The 19,875-nt window shown below is 35.1% G+C and overlaps 2 protein-coding genes across 4 annotated transcripts in view; one reads left to right on the forward strand and one right to left on the reverse strand.

The window, feature by feature from the left end:
* lrp1ab (low density lipoprotein receptor-related protein 1Ab) overlaps positions 1-5,655 on the forward strand; it is a 78,603-nt gene extending 72,948 nt beyond the window's left edge. The window contains exons 82-90 of one of the 2 annotated variants that reach the window (XM_058642538.1): positions 7-180; positions 612-773; positions 1,016-1,187; positions 1,341-1,442; positions 1,555-1,628; positions 1,717-1,810; positions 1,912-1,950; positions 2,643-2,787; positions 3,619-5,655. In XM_058642538.1, the coding sequence (XP_058498521.1) occupies positions 7-180; positions 612-773; positions 1,016-1,187; positions 1,341-1,442; positions 1,555-1,628; positions 1,717-1,810; positions 1,912-1,950; positions 2,643-2,787; positions 3,619-3,756 (1,100 nt within the window). In that variant the 3' untranslated portion in view covers positions 3,757-5,655. The remainder of the gene's footprint in view (positions 1-6; positions 181-611; positions 774-1,015; positions 1,188-1,340; positions 1,443-1,554; positions 1,629-1,716; positions 1,811-1,911; positions 1,951-2,642; positions 2,788-3,618) is intronic. The other variant, XM_058642539.1, reaches the window with a different exon arrangement.
* Positions 5,656-5,734: 79 nt separating this feature from the next.
* The window catches only part of fmnl3 (formin-like 3), a 48,558-nt gene continuing 34,417 nt past the window's right edge, over positions 5,735-19,875 (reverse strand). The window contains exons 24-25 of one of the 2 annotated variants that reach the window (XM_058642541.1): positions 8,988-9,100; positions 5,735-7,175 (exon numbers count right to left, since the gene is read on the reverse strand). In XM_058642541.1, the coding sequence (XP_058498524.1) occupies positions 9,009-9,100 (92 nt within the window). In that variant the 3' untranslated portion in view covers positions 5,735-7,175; positions 8,988-9,008. The remainder of the gene's footprint in view (positions 7,176-8,987; positions 9,101-19,875) is intronic. The other variant, XM_058642540.1, reaches the window with a different exon arrangement.

Genomic DNA, 19,875 nt, shown 5'->3' on the forward strand with positions numbered 1-19,875 from the left:
GTGCAGCTCCCCCCTCAGTGCCCTGCGATGTTCAGTGTCAGAACGGCGGAAGCTGCTTCCTCAATGCTCGCCAGGTGGCCAAGTGTCGCTGTCAGCCCAGCTACACCGGAGAGAGATGTGAGATCAACCAGTGCAGGGACTACTGCAAGAATGGAGGCACCTGCACTGCTTCTCCTACAGGTATGTTAGTAACACATTAGTCATATGCAATCAGTTGTTATGTGAATAATTCATGCTCAGATGTTCCTAATACAGTGTCTCCTGTCTGTCTGTCGGTTGGTCAGTCTACCACTGTGGTCTGGATAGAAATATCTCATGACTCATCAAATTCAGATGCTAAATTTGCCATATTTCTGACTCGAGTCAATCCTTTCTCTTAAGTTGTGATATATCTGTATGACGACTTGGAAATGTTAAGTAAGAAAAATGAAGCCAATGCCATTAACTTAACATTTGATGTTTTGAGCAAAGCATCTCAACTGAATTGCTCTTGCATGGATTGAAAAGCTCACAATGTTGGTACAGTGCCCAAGCATTGACTCACCAATTTTATTGCTATTTTTGCCTCCGATTTCTTTTAACTTGTAATTAATCTTTTACCTGAACTGTAGGTGCCCCAACCTGCAGATGCCCAAAGGGTTTCACGGGGCCCACCTGCAACCGCCACACTTGTCAGGACTACTGCCTGAACAGAGGCAACTGCTCCGTCAACACGGGCAACCAGCCAACCTGTAGCTGCCCCCCAGAGTATCAGGGAGACAAGTGCCAGTACAGTAAGTGGCATTTATTGTTTTAATTTGTAGATTGTGGACGAGTTTGTTTGTTTGTGTTTGTTATTGCCATAAGAAAAGACACAGACTATTAAAAACCTCTTTATATTCTGATAAGAACTCACTCTAGGTGCGCCTAAATGAAGCAATTTGTGTGTGTTTGGATGAATGAACATTCAGCCTTCTGATTTACCAAAATGCCTTGTGTCACAAACCTCTCACGACCTCCTCCTCTGCATGTTCAGGTAAATGTGAAGGGTACTGTCTGAATGGGGGAACCTGCCTAGAAACCTCCAATGGCACCAAACTGTGTCTGTGCCCCACCCAGTACATTGGACACCAGTGCGACCTGGACAAATGTCAATTCTGTGGAGCGGGCAAATGTTTGACGTCCTCCTCGGGGGAGGTGTCCTGCAGGTGGGTAACCTGTGGAACGTGGACTTGGATTAGTAAATATTTGTTACATTTGATATTGGATGGCTCAGTGACACGTGAAAAAAAAAAGTCAGACTCTCCATGCGTGTTGCACTAAATCTGTGTGTTTTTATCTGTGTGTGTGTGTGTGTGTAGTTGTCCCAATGGTCAGACCCACACCAGCTGCTATTCCTGTCTGAACTACTGTGCGAATGGGCAATGTTCAGTCGACACTCGCACACTGCTTCCTCAGTGCAAGTAAGACATGACATGACACGACATGACACTCACCCCAGTCTGCGTATACCAATCTATGGCCTTTTGAGAACCACGTAACACACTTTGTAACTCTGGCTCATTGTGTGTCCAGGTGTCCTGCTGCGTGGAGAGGATACAGATGTGAAGTTGCAGCCGCACCTGTAGATTCTCCCTCTTCCAGTGGAAGTAAGTCACACAGCGTCTGACCGCTGAGTCTTGTTCTAGAACCTTTGCTCTTCGGTCCTGATTGTTCACATTATTTGCTCTCTCACAGGTACTGCCCCCATCGCCATCCCAGTGCTTCTGCTGCTGTTAGTGGCTCTGCTGGTGGTTGGTGCCATCTTGTGGTACAAGCGGAGAATGCGAGGGTAGGTTCCTGGCTCACAGAGTCCTGTTCATTTCTCATCTGTTCCTCACACCTATGCTGTCTATCCTCTCTTTTGATAACCATCTATTTCCTGTCCCCCAGGTCTCTATGGCCGGGCAAATCTCATTCTCAGTGCTCGCGGTAACTTTATAGGATTACATAATTAAGCTGTTGACCCACAAATCCTGTCCCCTTCATTCCCTAATATCCAGCTGGATTGGCCATGTTCTATGTCAGTCCATTTGTCCCTTCTGTTGATCGGTGTAGAGAATATGTCTGTCTGTCTTTGCCCGTCATCTCCTGTGTTCCTCCGTGGGGGTTCCAGCTTCAGGAAAACAGGAACCCGTTGACTCTTTAATCTGACATCATTCTGCTGGTGATGCACAAACAATTGAACTGTTTTGTTCTATGTGCATCTCCATACCTTCCCTTGTGTATATGTTGGGCTGACGCCGTGTGCTTGCATTGTAAATTGTGCGTCTATGCATATTATAAAAAATAATGCTTGCCAACAGCTGATTATTTATAATGTGAAAATCCAGCATTCTCCACAATAGACATGCTGCAGTACATTTTCTTGGTTTTATCAAATGGTCTTTTGACAAAACAAAAAAAAGCTCATTTGACAACCGTTTAATAAATGTTGTCTTGGTTGTGTGGATTGTGTGTAGCTGGTGTTGAGGCAGTACCTTGTTTAAGTTTAAGATACTCTCATTGCTATTTTGTGTTTCTCCCAGAAATAGCAAGTGTTATTCTTCGTTTGTTTTTAAAGCGAGGGTCTAACTTTGTTGCTTTGATGGTTATTGAGTTTGTTCATCTTTGTGTGACTGTAGGGCCAAAGGCTTCCAGCATCACCGGATGACAAACGGAGCCATGAATGTTGAGATTGGTAACCCAGCATATAAGATATATGAAGGAGACCCTGATGATGACGCAGGGGAGCTCCTGGATTCAGATTTTGCTTTGGACCCGGACAAGGTATCGCACTTTTTACCCCATTTCCAAAATGTTCATTTCCATCCACGTCTATTTTTGTTCGTTTGTTGTGATAAATATCTTGTGTTGCTATTCTTTAGTTACGTTCATTAACCCTTAGTGCTCACAGATCTGTGCCACAGGTGCACCCAGGGTAACTTGCAGCGGGAATAATACACAACTTAATAATAATGAAAATCATTTTAATTTGTAGGTCACATCTCCCGGCTGTTTTTGAGTCAAAGTTATGATTAATTAGAAAACAGGAGTAGTGATAATTTTTTTCTTTTCTTTTGGTTCATAAAAATTAGCCAAGCGAACTGTGAAATGTGACATATTTCACAAATTTCAAATTTGCAAATGATAATATGAAAATAAAGATATGAGACACTCTATACCACACATTCGTATAGCCTCTGTATAAACATTTCAACACAGTAATGGAAAAAAACAGCCTAAATGCTCTGTGTTCTAAGGGTTAAACCCCTGAATAAGAAGAAAGTATAAAGAGATGATGTGAGTCAAAGCCCAGACAGTGGAAATAAGGGCTTTCATGCATCACCTTTTATTTATTATATTCATTTTAAGACCATTACAGTCTCCTTATTGGTCCACAGAGATCTGAAAGGAAATGCAGTTACAAATTGTTGGACTAGTTCCTCTCACAAAGAACCAGGACATAAAAACGTACCAAATCATTTTGCAAGTATTCTAGTGGCAAAAGCAAGATGTATTGTTAATGTTACTCGGGCACAACATTCCATAAATATGAAAAAGAAATCTGTTGCTCTCTTGTGTCCTTGGAGTCACCGTGTAATTTTCTTTGCTCCACAGCCGACTAACTTCACCAACCCAGTGTATGCCACCCTATACATGGGCGCCCACAACAGCCGCAACTCTCTGGCCAGCACAGATGAAAAGAAGGAGCTTCTCTCTCAGGGCGATGAGGACCTGAGTGACCCACTAGCATAGAGCTCGGCATGAATTGAATTCTGCCAACATTGCCCTGCCCAACCCAGTGCTGAGCCGACAAGCTCCCTCGTCTTATGCCTTTACCAACTGAAACTGAAAAGAAAAGCAACAAAAAAAAAGCAAGAACACTGTATAAAATGTATAAAATGAAGGACTACTTTTTTAAGTAATTGCAGTATTATATTTTGTTCTTTGACAAAAAAAAAAAAAAAAATCCTCTGGTGATGAAAAAGGATCCATTTTATAGACATTTTTTTTTTCAGTTCTTTTTAATTTTGCTCACCTCCTCACAATCTCACGCATATAGCCACTACCTCTGTGCAAATGTAAAAGATAGATAGAGCGGCCGTGGAACAAATTTAATTTTTTATTTTTGTATGAATTGTATAGGGAAAAAAGAAATATTGTTCCATCGTAGAAAAATGTTGCCACGTCTTTGTTGTTCATGAAAGGGAGAAGAGTCGGCGTCACTATGAATGCTTCCTGGATGCTGGTTTTGGCTCGGTCTTTCACACTATGTGTATATGTAAGTTTGCTGCTGGAGGTTTTAAAGGGAGAAATAAGAAGTCGTGTAACTGCACATGTACACATGGAGGACTCGGCATCACAGTGTCTGCTCTGTTGTCTTAAAAAAAACGAAACATTCGAGCGATTGTCTTTTACCTCCTTGCACAGACTAAAGTTATATATATAAATATATTTGCATTTATATAAACCTATTAACAAAGTGTCTTGAAAATATACCCAGGAATACAAACATCAGTAACAAATAGCAGTCTGTACTTTTTAACATTTTTTTTTTTTATCATCATTATTATTATTATTATTATTGACTTACTACGTGTCAGAAATGAATGAGTGGGTTATGGCAGTGTGCGAGTGAGCTGCTGGATGAAGATGATTGTAATAAAGTCCACGTTCCTGGATGAAATAGTCTGGGATGGATATCTGTGGCCTTGGTTTAGCCTACTGCAGGACACTCTGGACAGAAGCCAGATTTTGCTCTGAAATTGTTGTAGAAAGTTCTCTTTTTTGGGGGGAGTGACGACAAGCTTCTGTGAATTTCCGGTCATCACTGAAAAAAAACCAATCTGCAATGAATAGTTAACTGAGAATGGTAACATTTAGCTTTTGGTCCTTGTCTTTTCATTGTAAATGTACTTTTAAGAAAGCCAGGGAACACGTTCAATGGTACGTATTTCTGGGGGAGGTTTTTGTTTTTTTCTGTTTGTTTGTTGTTTTTTTTTTTGCATCGTATGTAATTACATGAACATGTAATTTAGGTTAATGCTCATTGTTAAGTGCATTCCCAGTAAGGAGACTGATTATCTTCCTGATAAGCATTCCTTTGTTAATTCCTTTGCCTTGCTGCTAACGCTAACCACCCGTCTGTCTGTCAGCCTGGTTTTTAAGTCTTCACAGTGTTGCTCTGTGTGTCTCACTGCTCACCACACTGCTTTTAACTGAGCTTCTTCTCAGCCATACCTGCCATATCACTGCACGGTGCTCTCACTCATCCTTCCTAAAGGAAACAAGTCTTTTACCTACACTTAATGACAGTATTGATGACATTATTATTATTTTTTTTAACATCCTGATCTATTAGAATTTCACCTCTCCATGTAAATTAAAACAATTTTTTTTTCAGTTGGAAATTTTTAGTGGCTAAACCCACATGGATACTTGTGGTTCTGATTGTTTTGTTATAATTTTATTTCTTTTTGATATAAGAAATTAAATTGATTTTTTTATAGTAGAAATATACAGTGGCTCGGTCTGTCATTTTGGAGAGATGGAAAGGAAACGCAGTTGTTTATTATTTCTTGCTGGAGTTAATCAGGTTTTAACATCGGCTATCCTAAAAAGGCTTTAAAAATAAAACATGACCATGTAGCAAAACAGTTGTGTGAATGTTGCTTTATCAAGAACGACCACCAGGCTTTTGCTTTTAAAAACTCATGTACTGTCAAAACAGTCTTTTATTTTTATATAGTTAGATAACTCATCTTATTTATTAAAAAGAAAGGGTCATCTTTCAGTCAATAGATCATGGATCATTTCCTCTAAAGGTCATTTTTTGATTTCAATATACATAAATGTAAATGTCCACTTAAAGAATAGTGTCTTAAACAGCATAAGCCAAATGAAGTAGTGTACAGAGTATCACTCCCTTTGTGCCATTGTTACATTAAAACACAGGCTGCAGTTCTCGACAGCTGTTGACAGCTGAATTAGAAAATACAATAACATCCTTCATCTATCACCACATCTATAGCAGGTTAATGTCATCTGAGCCCTTTTGACAGCAGTCCACGCGGAGTCCTCTTCATACATTTGTCACTTTGCGAATGCCACTTCGGGTGTGACAGAAAGTGTTGTCAAAGCATTCGAGTATTTGGAAAAGGCACCAAAACATAATCACTCATGTCAGATGGAATGAGCTGGAAGATACAGATAGTTAATAATCGAGCAGTCATAAAATCATTATTCCCCTTGACCTTTCATTGCTGTGTGCCTTTTAAATCTGGAAAATGTAACTTTGTTTCATGTTATAAGGCTACTGTTAAAACGTACAAGGCAATAAAAATACAATCTTTAAAAAAAAAAAAAAAAAACATGTAAAAGGAACGTATGGCTGACCAACGACAACACTGTTAACACAGAAAAAGGCACTTTGAGAAGCAAAACATGAGACATTCAATAAGGTTTGGTTTGGCTAGCTTGTCGCAGAGGGACCAGTTTTCTCTGAGACACACGATTGAACTCATATTAATGAAACCATTGTCTGGAATAAGTCTCGATTGGACGTGCGAAGATTCTCTGTTGTTTGGAGGAAGGTTTTTGAACGTGTCTGTGAGGAAAATATCCCAGCAGCATTGTTGGCATCTTCCCTTGGCTGCCTCCCAGTCTAAGTCCTGCTATGACTGCATAATCTGAGGAAATTAATGGTTTTGGGAATAACATCCACATGTTGGCAAGCGCTTTTTTTTTTGTGTGTGTAAAAGCACTCCTGCTCCTGCTTTGCGGTTTGCCAGTCAAGTCACCTCACCTGTATGTGTGTAGTCATGGTCCATTCTGATCTAACTCTCACTACCAACAGATGAGGGGGGAAAGTCTTATACTTGCAGTGGGAGAGAGAGTAGTGGCCCTCTGTGTTTCGACACCGGTGCCTGCTCACTTAAAGTGGCGGTTCAGGGCTTCCATAAATAAATAAATTACCCAGCTTAAACAAGGGCTCTGTCCTGTCCTCCCTTTAGAGTCTTTGTAACCTGCAGCCTCAGGGTTGAGATGAACCATCGGGACACAGGGAGGAGGGTTATAATGGGGAGAGGGTATAAGTGAAGAATAAGTGGTTTAGGGTCTCTTCCAACCACTCCGGATCAATGCATCAGCTCGCAGGAAGGGCTGGTTTCGAAGATCTGTGAGTAGGTACGGAGAAAGGGGTGAGAGACAAGGGGGGGGGGGGCACACATGTTAGAGGACCCAGAGGTCAAATTTAAAATGTCTTTAACTGTTTTACAGCCATAAATGTAGTGAACATACACTCGGCTGCCGGTTCACCAGGTACACCTGCTAAACCTTGTGTCTATTATTTGGTAAGCAAAAAGAACCAAACACTTCAGAGTATAATTTAGTAAAACGACATCCTCCGAGGTTATTGTAAAGTCAGATTACCACGTATCTTTATACCTATCTTTTTATCAGCTCGGTGTACCTAATAAACTGCCACATGAGTGTAAGTTGTAGTACATTACAGTCAACAATTCTGCAATAACGTCTGCAGTTAAGGTTTGGCAAATGTGTATTAGAAAAATAAAAATTGCAAAAAAAAAAATTGCATAAACAATGCAGACTGAACATTGAATGACACATTTCCAAAACCTTGTATTTCAGCTGGTGGCAGTGACGCACGAAACAGTGAAATTCAAAGCTTTGGAAATGCAGTTATGGCAACTTTGAGCACTAATAATGCAGCAGTACAAAACACAACATGACATAACATTATAATAGTTACAATACGATGGTCAACAAGCTCTCCTTCGAGTTTCTGAAGCAATAGTCGAGATGTCTGTGCCGCTAAAAGAAAGCCTTTTAAATGTGTAACAGTGTTTTATACAGACTGTGCGCGTGTGTGTCGCTGAATGTGTCTTTGTTTTTGTTGAGAGCCTGTTGACCACACAGCTGTTCAGCACACGACAGTGCATGACAGTTAGCAGAGACAAAAACATGACGGACGTTGTTGACAGGTGAGAGGTGAATGAACACTGGACAACATGCAACATGTAATAGGAGGGTGTGAGGATGATGATGATGATGATAATGATGATAATAATGGCACAGTTGAAAAATAATGTCTTGAAAATACTGCAGGGGGATCATGACAAATCAAATGACTGAGTTTTCGTGTTTTAATTGTGTTTCAATGCTGAATTTCTCTCAAACCATAAATATTCTGTAGCTCGCTCCATATTTAATTGTCATTATTTTCAGATTTTTGTATGATGACGCAAATTTCCCTGATGTAAAAGCATCCTTTCTGATTACAACCAAAGCACTAGCTGAAGCAGCTGACATCACTGTAGCAGCACACAGGAGCTGGAAGGCCAAGCGGGCCGGGTTTCAGCCGGTCTACCTTCCTTACCCTCTGTTAGGAGTGGGAAATACTGTCATTAATCTTCTTTTCAGCTGAAAGGGTAGAATAAACAGTGGTGGTGGAGGAAAGAAGAGTCACATGTTAGCCGGAAAGAAACCAACACCAAACATGTTAGTTTCATGGGACAAAGCATCGCTGATGAAACCAGTAAATTAGCCAAACCTCTTTATCGTTGAATTCAGCTTCGTCAAAAGAATGCCTTAAAAGAAATATGCCATAATAATGCACAGCCCTTTTATTGTTTTTTTTTTGTTTTTTTTTAAGTATCATGCATGATGCTCTGACTTGATCATTTAATCACAGTCACATATAATTGCACTTTGTGTATCAACATTACTTTCACGCAGAAAATATGCTGACACTCAGAACAACTTCTTTTTCAGGCAGGCAAAGAGGTTTGGCCGACTCCTATCACCAAACGCCTGATAGGAGTCTTCTAGTAGTAGAACACAAACAACCAATAATGGCCCAAGTTAGTTCACAGTATTCGTAATGGTAAGGGTTGGGTTGGGGGGAGTGGGGGGGTACATGCTGCATGCACAGTGGTCAAGAGGCGTACGAGAGACACCTGGACAACCTTGGCGTTAGGGGGGGAGGGCTAGCAGTTGGCGTCGTCACAAAGGTTGGCTTCACAGAAGAACCGTGAGCCGCGTTTAGCAGTGCGGGCTGTGAAGGGCACGCTCTTCAATACTGGGGGAGGAGGGGGAGGAAGAAAAAACATGTCACATCTGAGTCACTGCCCTCTGGGGGAGAAAGGGACACTGGACCACCTTCATATTTCATTCAGGAGACTACAATGAGTGTGGAGTGGAGCTGTGCTTCTCATAACACAGACCTTGCAAAAGCCTCAGGGGGGTTTAATGGGATTAGAACACACTGAATTTGACTCTTTGGAAAAGCATCAGCTGCATAATAAGCTGTTACAGCTGTGATAGTAGTGTCATCGAAGCATTATTAACATAACTTAAATGATTAATTTATAGTATTGACATACAAGAATTGATCACTGTTGTTTCATGAGGCTGTAGATACAGTTTCTTTTAACCATTAAAGCAATATGTGTAGGATTTCAAAATGGCCGACATTGGCAACTCCTACTCTACTTGTTTAGTCCTCGGTTTCCTTATCATTTATGTTTCTACATGAATTAAAAAAAACACTAGAATTACAAAAGAAAGATACTATTAACATACTCAATAGAGAATTTCATGTACAACTAGAACCAAACTATCTGTTTGTCAACGTACTGAGGCTCAGCAGCTTTATGTAGTTCTATACTTCAGTAGTTTCAGAACTAACGAGACAGCACGTCGTGGGTCAGGGTACTAAAGTATAATCCATATTTCTGACAAAAAACGAAAAAAACAAAACCAAATAACGGCCCAAATTTGTTTTTTGCAAATTCCTTTTTTCATTTTTGTTTCTCATTTATTAATATGACTGCGGACAGACCGGAAATGTCATAGTATAGCATGTCGTCAAATTTTAACAAAAAACTCATAGTATAGTATGTTGTCCAAATTTTGAAAAAAAGTCATAGTATTGTATGTTGTCCAAATTTTGACAAAAAAGTCATAGCATAATCTGTCGTCCACATTTTAACAAAAAAGTCATAGTATAGTTTGTCATCCAAATTTAAAAAAAAAGTCATAGTATAGTATGTCGTCCAAATTTTGAAAAAAAGTCATAGTATAGTATGTCGTCCACATTTTGACAAAAAAGTCATAGTATAGTGTGTGTCCAAATTTTGACAAAAAACTCATAGTATAGTATGTCGTCAGAATTTTGAAAAAAAGGTCATAGTATAGTATGTCGTCCACATTTTGACAAAAAAGTCATAGTAAAGTATGTCGTCCACATTTTGACAAAAAAGTCATTGTATAGTATTTCGTCAGAATTTAGACAAAAAAGTCATAGTATAGTATGTCGTCCAAATTTTGAAAAAAAGTCATAGTATAGTATGTCGTCCACATTTTGACAAAAAAGTCATAGTATAGTGTGTCCAAATTTTGACAAAAAACTCATAGTATAGTATGTCGTCCAAATTTTGACAAAAAACTCATAGTATAGTATGTCGTCCAAATTTTGACAAAAAACTCATAGTATAGTATGTCGTCAGAATTTTGAAAAAAAGGTCATAGTATAGTATGTCGTCCAAATTTTGACAAAAAAGTCATAGTATAGTATGTCATCCACATTTTGAAAAAAACTCATAGTATATTATGTCGTCCAAATTTTGACAAAAAACTCATAGTATAGTATGTCGTCAGAATTTTGAAAAAAGGTCATAGTATAAAATGTTGTCCAAATTTTTAAAAAAAACTCATAGTATAGTATGTCGTCAGAATTTTGAAAAAAAAGTCATAGTATAGTATGTCGTCCGAATTTTGAAAAAAGTCATAGTATTGTATGTTTTCCAAATTTTGACAAAAAAGTCATAGTATAGTCTGTCGTCCACATTTTAACAAAAAACTCATAGTATAGTATGTCGTCCAAATTTAGACAAAAAACTCATAGTATAGTATGTCGTCCAAATTTAGACAAAAAAGTCATAGTATAGTATGTCGTCCAAATTTTGGAAAAAAAACTCATAGTATAGTATGTCGTCCAAATTTTGAAAAAAAGTCATAGTATTGTATGTTGTCCAAATTTTGACAAAAAAGTCATAATATAGTATGTCGTCCAAATTTTGAAAAAAAGTCATAGTATTGTATGTTGTCCAAATTTTGACAAAAAAGTCATAGTATAATCTGTCGTCCACATTTTAACAAAAAACTCATAGTATAGTATGTCGTCAGAATTTTGAAAAAAAAGTCATAGTATAGTATGTCGTCCGAATTTTGAAAAAAAAACATAGTATAGTATGTCGTCCAAATTTAAAAAAAAGTCATAGTATTGTATGTTTTCCAAATTTTGACAAAAAAGTCATAGTATAGTATGTCGTCCACATTTTGACAAAAAAGTCATAGTATAGTGTGTCCAAATTTCGACAAAAAACTCATAGTATAGTATGTCGTCAGAATTTTGAAAAAAAGGTCATAGTATAGTATGTCGTCCACATTTTGACAAAAAAGTCATAGTAAAGTATGTCGTCCACATTTTGACAAAAAAGTCATAGTATAGTATTTCGTCAGAATTTAGACAAAAAAGTCATAGTATAGTATGTCGTCCAAATTTTGAAAAAAAGTCATAGTATAGTATGTCGTCCACATTTTGACAAAAAAAGTCATAGTATAGTGTGTCCAAATTTTGACAAAAAACTCATAGTATAGTATGTCGTCCAAATTTTGACAAAAAACACATAGTATAGTATGTCGTCAGAATTTTGAAAAAAAGGTCATAGTATAGTATGTCGTCCAAATTTTGACAAAAAACTCATAGTATAGTATGTCGTCCAAATTTTAAAAAAAGTCATAGTATAGTATGTCGTCCGAATTTTGAAAAAAAAAACTGATAGTATTGTATGTCATCCACATTTTGAAAAAAAAGTCATAGTATAGTATGTCGTCCAAATTTAGACAAAAAAGTCATAGAATAGTATGTTGTCAGAATTTTGAAAAAAAGGTCATAGTATAGTATGTCGTCCACATTTTGACAAAAAAGTCATAGTATAGTATGTCATCCACATTTTGAAAAAAAACTCATAGTATAATATGTTGTCCAAATTTTAAAAAAAAACTCATAGTATAGTATGTCGTCAGAATTTTGAAAAAAAAATCATAGTATAGTATGTCGTCCGAATTTTGAAAAAAAACATAGTATAATATGTCGTCCAAATTTTAAAAAAAGTCATAGTATTGTATGTTGTCCAAATTTTGACAAAAAAGTCATAGTATAGTATGTCGTCCAAATTTTAAAAAAAGTCATAGTATTGTGTTGTCCAAATTTTGACAAAAAAGTCATAGTATAGTCTGTCGTCCACATTTTAACAAAAAACTCATAGTATAGTATGTCGTCCACATTTTAACAAAAAACTCATAGTATAGTATGTCGTCCAAATTTTGAAAAAAGTCATAGTATAGTATGTCGTCCAAATTTAGACAAAAAAGTCATAGTATAGTATGTTGTCTAAAATGTGACAGAAAAGTCATAGTATAGTATGTCTTCCAAATTTTGAAAAAAAGGTCATAGTATAGTATGTCGTCCAAATTTTGACAAAAAAGTCATAGTATAGTATGTAGTCAGAATTTAGACAAAAAAGTCATAGTATAGTATGTCATCCACATTTTGACAAAAAAGTCATAGTATAGTATGTCGTCCAAATTTTAAAAAAAAGTCATAGTATAGTATGACGTCCAAATTTTGAAAAAAAGTCATAGTATAGTATGTCGTCCAAATTTTGACAAAAAAGTCATAGTATAATATGTTGTCCAAATTTTAAAAAAAAGTCATAGTATTGTATGTCGTCAGAATTTTGAAGAAAAAGTCGTACAATAGTATGTTGTCCTAATTTTTTTTAAAAACTCATAGTATAGTATGTCGTCAGAATTTTGAAAAAAAAGTCATAGTATAGTATGTCGTCAGACTTTTGACAAAAAAGTCATAGTATAGTATGTCGTCCAAATTTTGACAAAAAAGTCATAGTATAGTATGTCGTCCAAATTTTGACAAAAAAGTCATAGTATAGTATGTCGTCCAAAATGTGACAAAAAAGTCTTTGTATAGTATGTCGTTCAAATTGAGACAAAAAAGTCATAGTATAGTATGTTGTCCAAATTTTGACAAAAAAGTCATAGTACAGTATGTCGTCCAAATTTAGACAAAAAAGTCATAGTATAGTATGTCGTCTAAAATGTGACAGAAAAGTCATAGTATAGTATGTCGTCCAAATTTTGACAAAAAAGTCATAGTATAGTATGTCGTCCAAATTTTGACAAAAAAGTCATAGTATAGTATGTCGTCCAAAATTTGACAAAAAAGTCATAGAATAGTATGTAGTCAGAATTTAGACAAAAAAGTCATAGTATAGTATGTCGTCCAAAATGTGACAAAAAAGTCATAGTATAGTATGTCGTCCAAATTTAGACAAAATAGTCATAGTATATTATGTCGTCCAAATTTTGACAAAAAAGTCATAGTATAGTATGTCGTCCAAATTTTAAAAAAATACATAGTCCAAATATAGAAAAAAAAGTCATAGTATGTCGTCCATATTTTGAATAAAGTGACATTACAGGTCATTTCGCAGAGACTTTTATCCAAACGGACTCACAATGGAATTGAGTACAATCAGCAAGGGTTGGAATCAAACTTACGACCATTGCGTCCATGATGTTCTTCCTACACAGTGCACTGGTCTTAACCACTGAGCCACTCCACCCGTGGAGTAATAGTACAGTATGTCGTTCACATTTTGTCATTTGTCATAGTATAGTATGTCATCCAAATTTTGAAGAAAAGGTGATAGTATGGTATGTTGTCCAAAATGTGACAAAAAAGTCATAGTATAGTATGTCGTCCACATTTTAACAAAAAACTCATAGTATAGTATGTAGTCAGAATTTAGACAAAAAAGTCATAGTATAGTATGTCGTCCAAATTTTGAGAAAAAAGTCATAGTGTAGTATGTCGTCCAAAATGTGACAAAAAAGTCTTTGTCTAGTATGTCGTCCAAATTTAGACAAAAAAGTCATAGTATAGTATGTCGTCCAAATTTTGACAAAAAAGTCATAGTATAGTATGTCGTCCAAATTTTGAAAAAATACATAGTCGTCCAAATATAGAAAAAAAAGTCACAGTATGTCGTCTATATTTTGATTAGAGTGACATTACAGGTCATTTCGCAGAGACTTTTATCCAAACAGACTCACAATGGAATTGAGTCCAATCAACAATTGGAATCGAACTTACGACCACTGTATCCATGATGTTCTTCTTACACAGTGCACTGGTCTTAACCACTGAGCCACTCCACCCGTGGAGTAATAGTACAGTATGTCGTTCACATTTTGTCATTTGTCATAGTATAGTATGTCATCCAAATTTTGAAGAAAAGGTCATAGTATGGTATGTCTTCCAAATTTGGAAAAAAAAGTCATAGTATAGTATGTCTTCCAAATTTTGACAAAAAAGTCATAGTATAGTATGTCGTCCAAATTTTGAGAAAAAAGTCATAGTATAGTATGTCGTCCAAAATGTGACAAAAAAGTCTTTGTCTAGTATGTCGTCCAAATTTAGACAAAACAGTCATAGTATAGTATGTCGTCCAAATTTTGACAAAAAAGTCATGGTATAGTATGTCGTCCAAATTTAAAAAAAATACATAGTCGTCCAAATATAGAAAAAAGAGTCATAGTATGTCGTCCATATTTTGAATAAAGTGACATTACATGTCATTTCGCAAAGACTTTTATCCAAACGGCCTCACAATGGAATTGAGTACAATCAGCAAGGGTTGGAATCAAACTTACGACCATTGCGTCCATGATGTTCTTCCTACACAGGGCACTGGTCTTAACCACTGAGCCACTCCACCCATGGAGTAATAGTACAGTATGTCGTTCACATTTTGTCATTTGTCATAGTATAGTATGTCATCCAAATTTTGAAGAAAAGGTCATAGTATGGTATGTTGTCCAAAATGTGACAAAAAACTCATAGTATAGTATGTCGTCCACATTTTAACAAAAAACTCATAGTATAGTATGTCGTCCAAATTTTGAAAAAAGTCATAGTATAGTATGTCATCCAAATTTTGAAAAAAAAGTCATAGTATAGTATGTCGTCCAAATTTTGACAAAAAAGTCATAGTATAGTATGTCGTCTAAAATGTGACAGAAAAGTCATAGTATAGTATGTCTTCCAAATTTTGAAAAAAAAAGTTATAGTATAGTATGTCGTCCAAATTTTGACAAAAAAGTCATAGTATAGTATGTCGTCCACATTTTGACAAAAAAGTCATAGTATAGTATGTAGTCCAAATTTTGACAAAAAAGTCATAGTATAGTATTTCGTCAGAATTTAGACAAAAAAGTCATAGTATAGTATGTCGTCCACATTTTGACAAAAAAGTCATAGTATAGTATGTCGTCCACATTTTGACAAAAAAGTCATAGTATAGTATGTAGTCCAAATTTTGACAAAAAAGTCATAGTATAGTATTTCGTCAGAATTTAGACAAAAAAGTCATAGTATAGTATGTCGTCCAAATTTTGACAAAAAAGTCATAGTATAGTATGTTGTCCACATTTTGACAAAAAAGTCATAGTATAGTATGTCGTCCACATTTTGACAAAAAAGTCATAGTATAGTATGTAGTCCAAATTTTGACAAAAAAGTCATAGTATAGTATTTCGTCAGAATTTAGACAAAAAAGTCATAGTATAGTATGTCGTCCAAATTTTGACAAAAAAGTCATAGTATAGTATGTCGTCCAAATTTTGACAAAAAACTCATAGTATAGTATGTCGTCCAAAATGTGACAAAAAAGTCTTTGTATAGTATGTCGTCCAAATTTAGACAAAAAACTCATAGTATAGTATGTCGTCCAAATTTTGACAAAAAAGTCATAGTATAGTATGTTGTCCACATTTTGACAAAAAAGTCATAGTATAGTATGTCTTCCAAATTTTGAAAAAAAAGTCATAGTATAGTATGTCGTCCAAATTTTGAAAAAAAAAGTCATAGTATAGTATGTAGTCAGAATTTAGACAAAAAAGTCATAGTATAGTATGTCGTCCAAAATGTGACAAAAAAGTCATAGTATAGTATGTCGTCCAAATTTAGACAAAACAGTCATAGTATAGTATGTCGTCCAAATTTTGACAAAAAAGTCATAGTATAGTATGTCGTCCAAATTTTAAAAAAATACATAGTCCAAATATAGAAAAAAAAGTCTTAGTATGTGGTCCATATTTTGAATAAAGTGACATTACATGTCATTTCGCAGAGACTTTTATCCAAACGGACTCACAATGGAATTGAGTACAATCAGCAAGGGTTGGAATCAAACTTACGACCATTGCGTCCATGATGTTCTTCCTACACAGTGCACTGGTCTTAACCACTGAGCCACTCTACCCGTGGAGTAATAGTACAGTATGTCGTTCACATTTTGTCATTTGTCATAGTATAGTATGTCATCCAAATTTTGAAGAAAAGGTCATAGTATGGTATGTTGTCCAAAATGTGACAAAAAAGTCATAGTATAGTATGTCGTCCACATTTTAACAAAAAACTCATAGTATAGTATGTCGTCCACATTTTGACAAAAAAGTCATAGTATAGTATTTCGTCAGAATTTAGACAAAAAAGTCATAGTATAGTATGTCGTCCAAATTTTGACAAAAAAGTCTTTGTATAGTATGTCGTCCAAATTTAGACAAAAAACTCATAGTATAGTATGTCGTCCAAATTTTGACAAAAAAGTCATAGTATAGTATGTTGTCCACATTTTGACAAAAAAGTCATAGTATAGTATGTCTTCCAAATTTTGAAAAAAAAGTCATAGTATAGTATGTCGTCCAAATTTTGAAAAAAAAGTCATAGTATAGTATGTAGTCAGAATTTAGACAAAAAAGTCATAGTATAGTATGTCGTCCAAATTTTGACAAAAAACTCATAGTATAGTATGTAGTCAGAATTTAGACAAAAAAGTCATAGTATAGTATGTCGTCCAAAATGTGACAAAAAAGTCATAGTATAGTATGTCGTCCAAATTTAGACAAAACAGTCATAGTATAGTATGTCGTCCAAATTTTGACAAAAAAGTCATAGTATAGTATGTCGTCCAAATTTTAAAAAAATACATAGTCCAAATATAGAAAAAAAAGTCTTAGTATGTGGTCCATATTTTGAATAAAGTGACATTACATGTCATTTCGCAGAGACTTTTATCCAAACGGACTCACAATGGAATTGAGTACAATCAGCAAGGGTTGGAATCAAACTTACGACCATTGCGTCCATGATGTTCTTCCTACACAGTGCACTGGTCTTAACCACTGAGCCACTCTACCCGTGGAGTAATAGTACAGTATGTCGTTCACATTTTGTCATTTGTCATAGTATAGTATGTCATCCAAATTTTGAAGAAAAGGTCATAGTATGGTATGTTGTCCAAAATGTGACAAAAAAGTCATAGTATAGTATGTCGTCCACATTTTAACAAAAAACTCATAGTATAGTATGTAGTCAGAATTTAGACAAAAAAGTCATAGTATAGTATGTCGTCCACATTTTGACAAAAAAGTCATAGTATAGTATGTAGTCCAAATTTTGACAAAAAAGTCATAGTATAGTATTTCATCAGAATTTAGACAAAAAAGTCATAGTATAGTATGTAGTCCAAATTTTGACAAAAAAGTCATAGTATAGTATTTCATCAGAATTTAGACAAAAAAGTCATAGTATAGTATGTCGTCCAAATTTTGACAAAAAAGTCATAGTATAGTATGTCGTCCAAATTTTGACAAAAAACTCATAGTATAGTATGTCCTCAGAATTTTGAAAAAAGGTCATAGTATAGTATGTCGTCCAAAATGTGACAAAAAAGTCATAGTATAGTATGTCGTCCAAATTTTGACAAAAAAGTCATAGTATAGTATGTCGTCCAAAATGTGACTAAAAAGTCTTTGTATAGTATGTCGTCCAAATTTAGACAAAAAAGTCATAGTATAGTATGTTGTCCAAATTTTGACAAAAAAGTCATAGTACAGTATGTCGTCCAAATTTAGACAAAAAAGTCATAGTATAGTATGTCGTCTAAAATGTGACAGAAAAGTCATAGTATAGTATGTCGTCCAAATTTAGACAAAAAACTCATAGTATAGTATGTCGTCCAAATTTTGACAAAAAAGTCATAGTATAGTATGTCTTCCAAATTTTGAAAAAAAAGTCATAGTATAGTATGTCGTCCAAATTTTGAAAAAAAAGTCATAGTATAGTATGTAGTCAGAATTTAGACAAAAAAGTCATAGTATAGTATGTCGTCCAAATTTTGACAAAAAACTCATAGTATAGTATGTAGTCAGAATTTAGACAAAAAAGTCATAGTATAGTATGTCGTCCAAAATGTGACAAAAAAGTCATAGTATAGTATGTCGTCCAAATTTAGACAAAACAGTCATAGTATAGTATGTCGTCCAAATTTTGACAAAAAAGTCATAGTATAGTATGTCGTCCAAATTTTAAAAAAATACATAGTCCAAATATAGAAAAAAAAGTCATAGTATGTGGTCCATATTTTGAATAAAGTGACATTACATGTCATTTCGCAGAGACTTTTATCCAAACGGACTCACAATGGAATTGAGTACAATCAGCAAGGGTTGGAATCAAACTTACGACCATTGCGTCCATGATGTTCTTTCTACACAGTGCACTGGTCTTAACCACTGAGCCACTCCACCCGTGGAGTAATAGTACAGTATGTCGTTCACATTTTGTCATTTGTCATAGTATAGTATGTCATCCAAATTTTGAAGAAAAGGTCATAGTATGGTATGTTGTCCAAAATGTGACAAAAAAGTCATAGTATAGTATGTCGTCCACATTTTAACAAAAAACTCATAGTATAGTATGTAGTCAGAATTTAGACAAAAAAGTCATAGTATAGTATGTCGTCCACATTTTGACAAAAAAGTCATAGTATAGTATGTAGTCCAAATTTTGACAAAAAAGTCATAGTATAGTATTTCATCAGAATTTAGACAAAAAAGTCATAGTATAGTATGTCGTCCAAATTTTGACAAAAAAGTCATAGTATAGTATGTCGTCCAAATTTTGACAAAAAACTCATAGTATAGTATGTCCTCAGAATTTTGAAAAAAGGTCATAGTATAGTATGTCGTCCAAAATGTGACAAAAAAGTCATAGTATAGTATGTCGTCCAAATTTTGACAAAAAAGTCATAGTATAGTATGTCGTCCAAAATGTGACTAAAAAGTCTTTGTATAGTATGTCGTCCAAATTTAGACAAAAAAGTCATAGTATAGTATGTTGTCCAAATTTTGACAAAAAAGTCATAGTACAGTATGTCGTCCAAATTTAGACAAAAAAGTCATAGTATAGTATGTCGTCTAAAATGTGACAGAAAAGTCATAGTATAGTATGTCGTCCAAATTTTGACAAAAAAGTCATAGTATAGTATGTCGTCCAAATTTTGACAAAAAAGTCATAGTATAGTATGTCGTCCAAAATGTGACAAAAAAGTCTTTGTATAGTATGTCGTCCAAATTTAGACAAAAAACTCATAGTATAGTATGTCGTCCAAATTTTGACAAAAAACTCATAGTATAGTATGTCGTCCACATTTTGACAAAAAAGTCATAGTATAGTATGTCTTCCAAATTTTGAAAAAAAAGTCATAGTATAGTATGTCGTCCAAATTTTGACAAAAAACTCATAGTATAGTATGTAGTCAGAATTTAGACAAAAAAGTCATAGTATAGTATGTCGTCCAAATTTTGACAAAAAACTCATAGTATAGTATGTCGTCAGAATTTAGACAAAAAAGTCATAGTATA

This window comes from Solea solea, chromosome 11, assembly GCF_958295425.1.
Source record: "Solea solea chromosome 11, fSolSol10.1, whole genome shotgun sequence".
NCBI classification, from domain to species: domain Eukaryota; kingdom Metazoa; phylum Chordata; class Actinopteri; order Pleuronectiformes; family Soleidae; genus Solea; species Solea solea.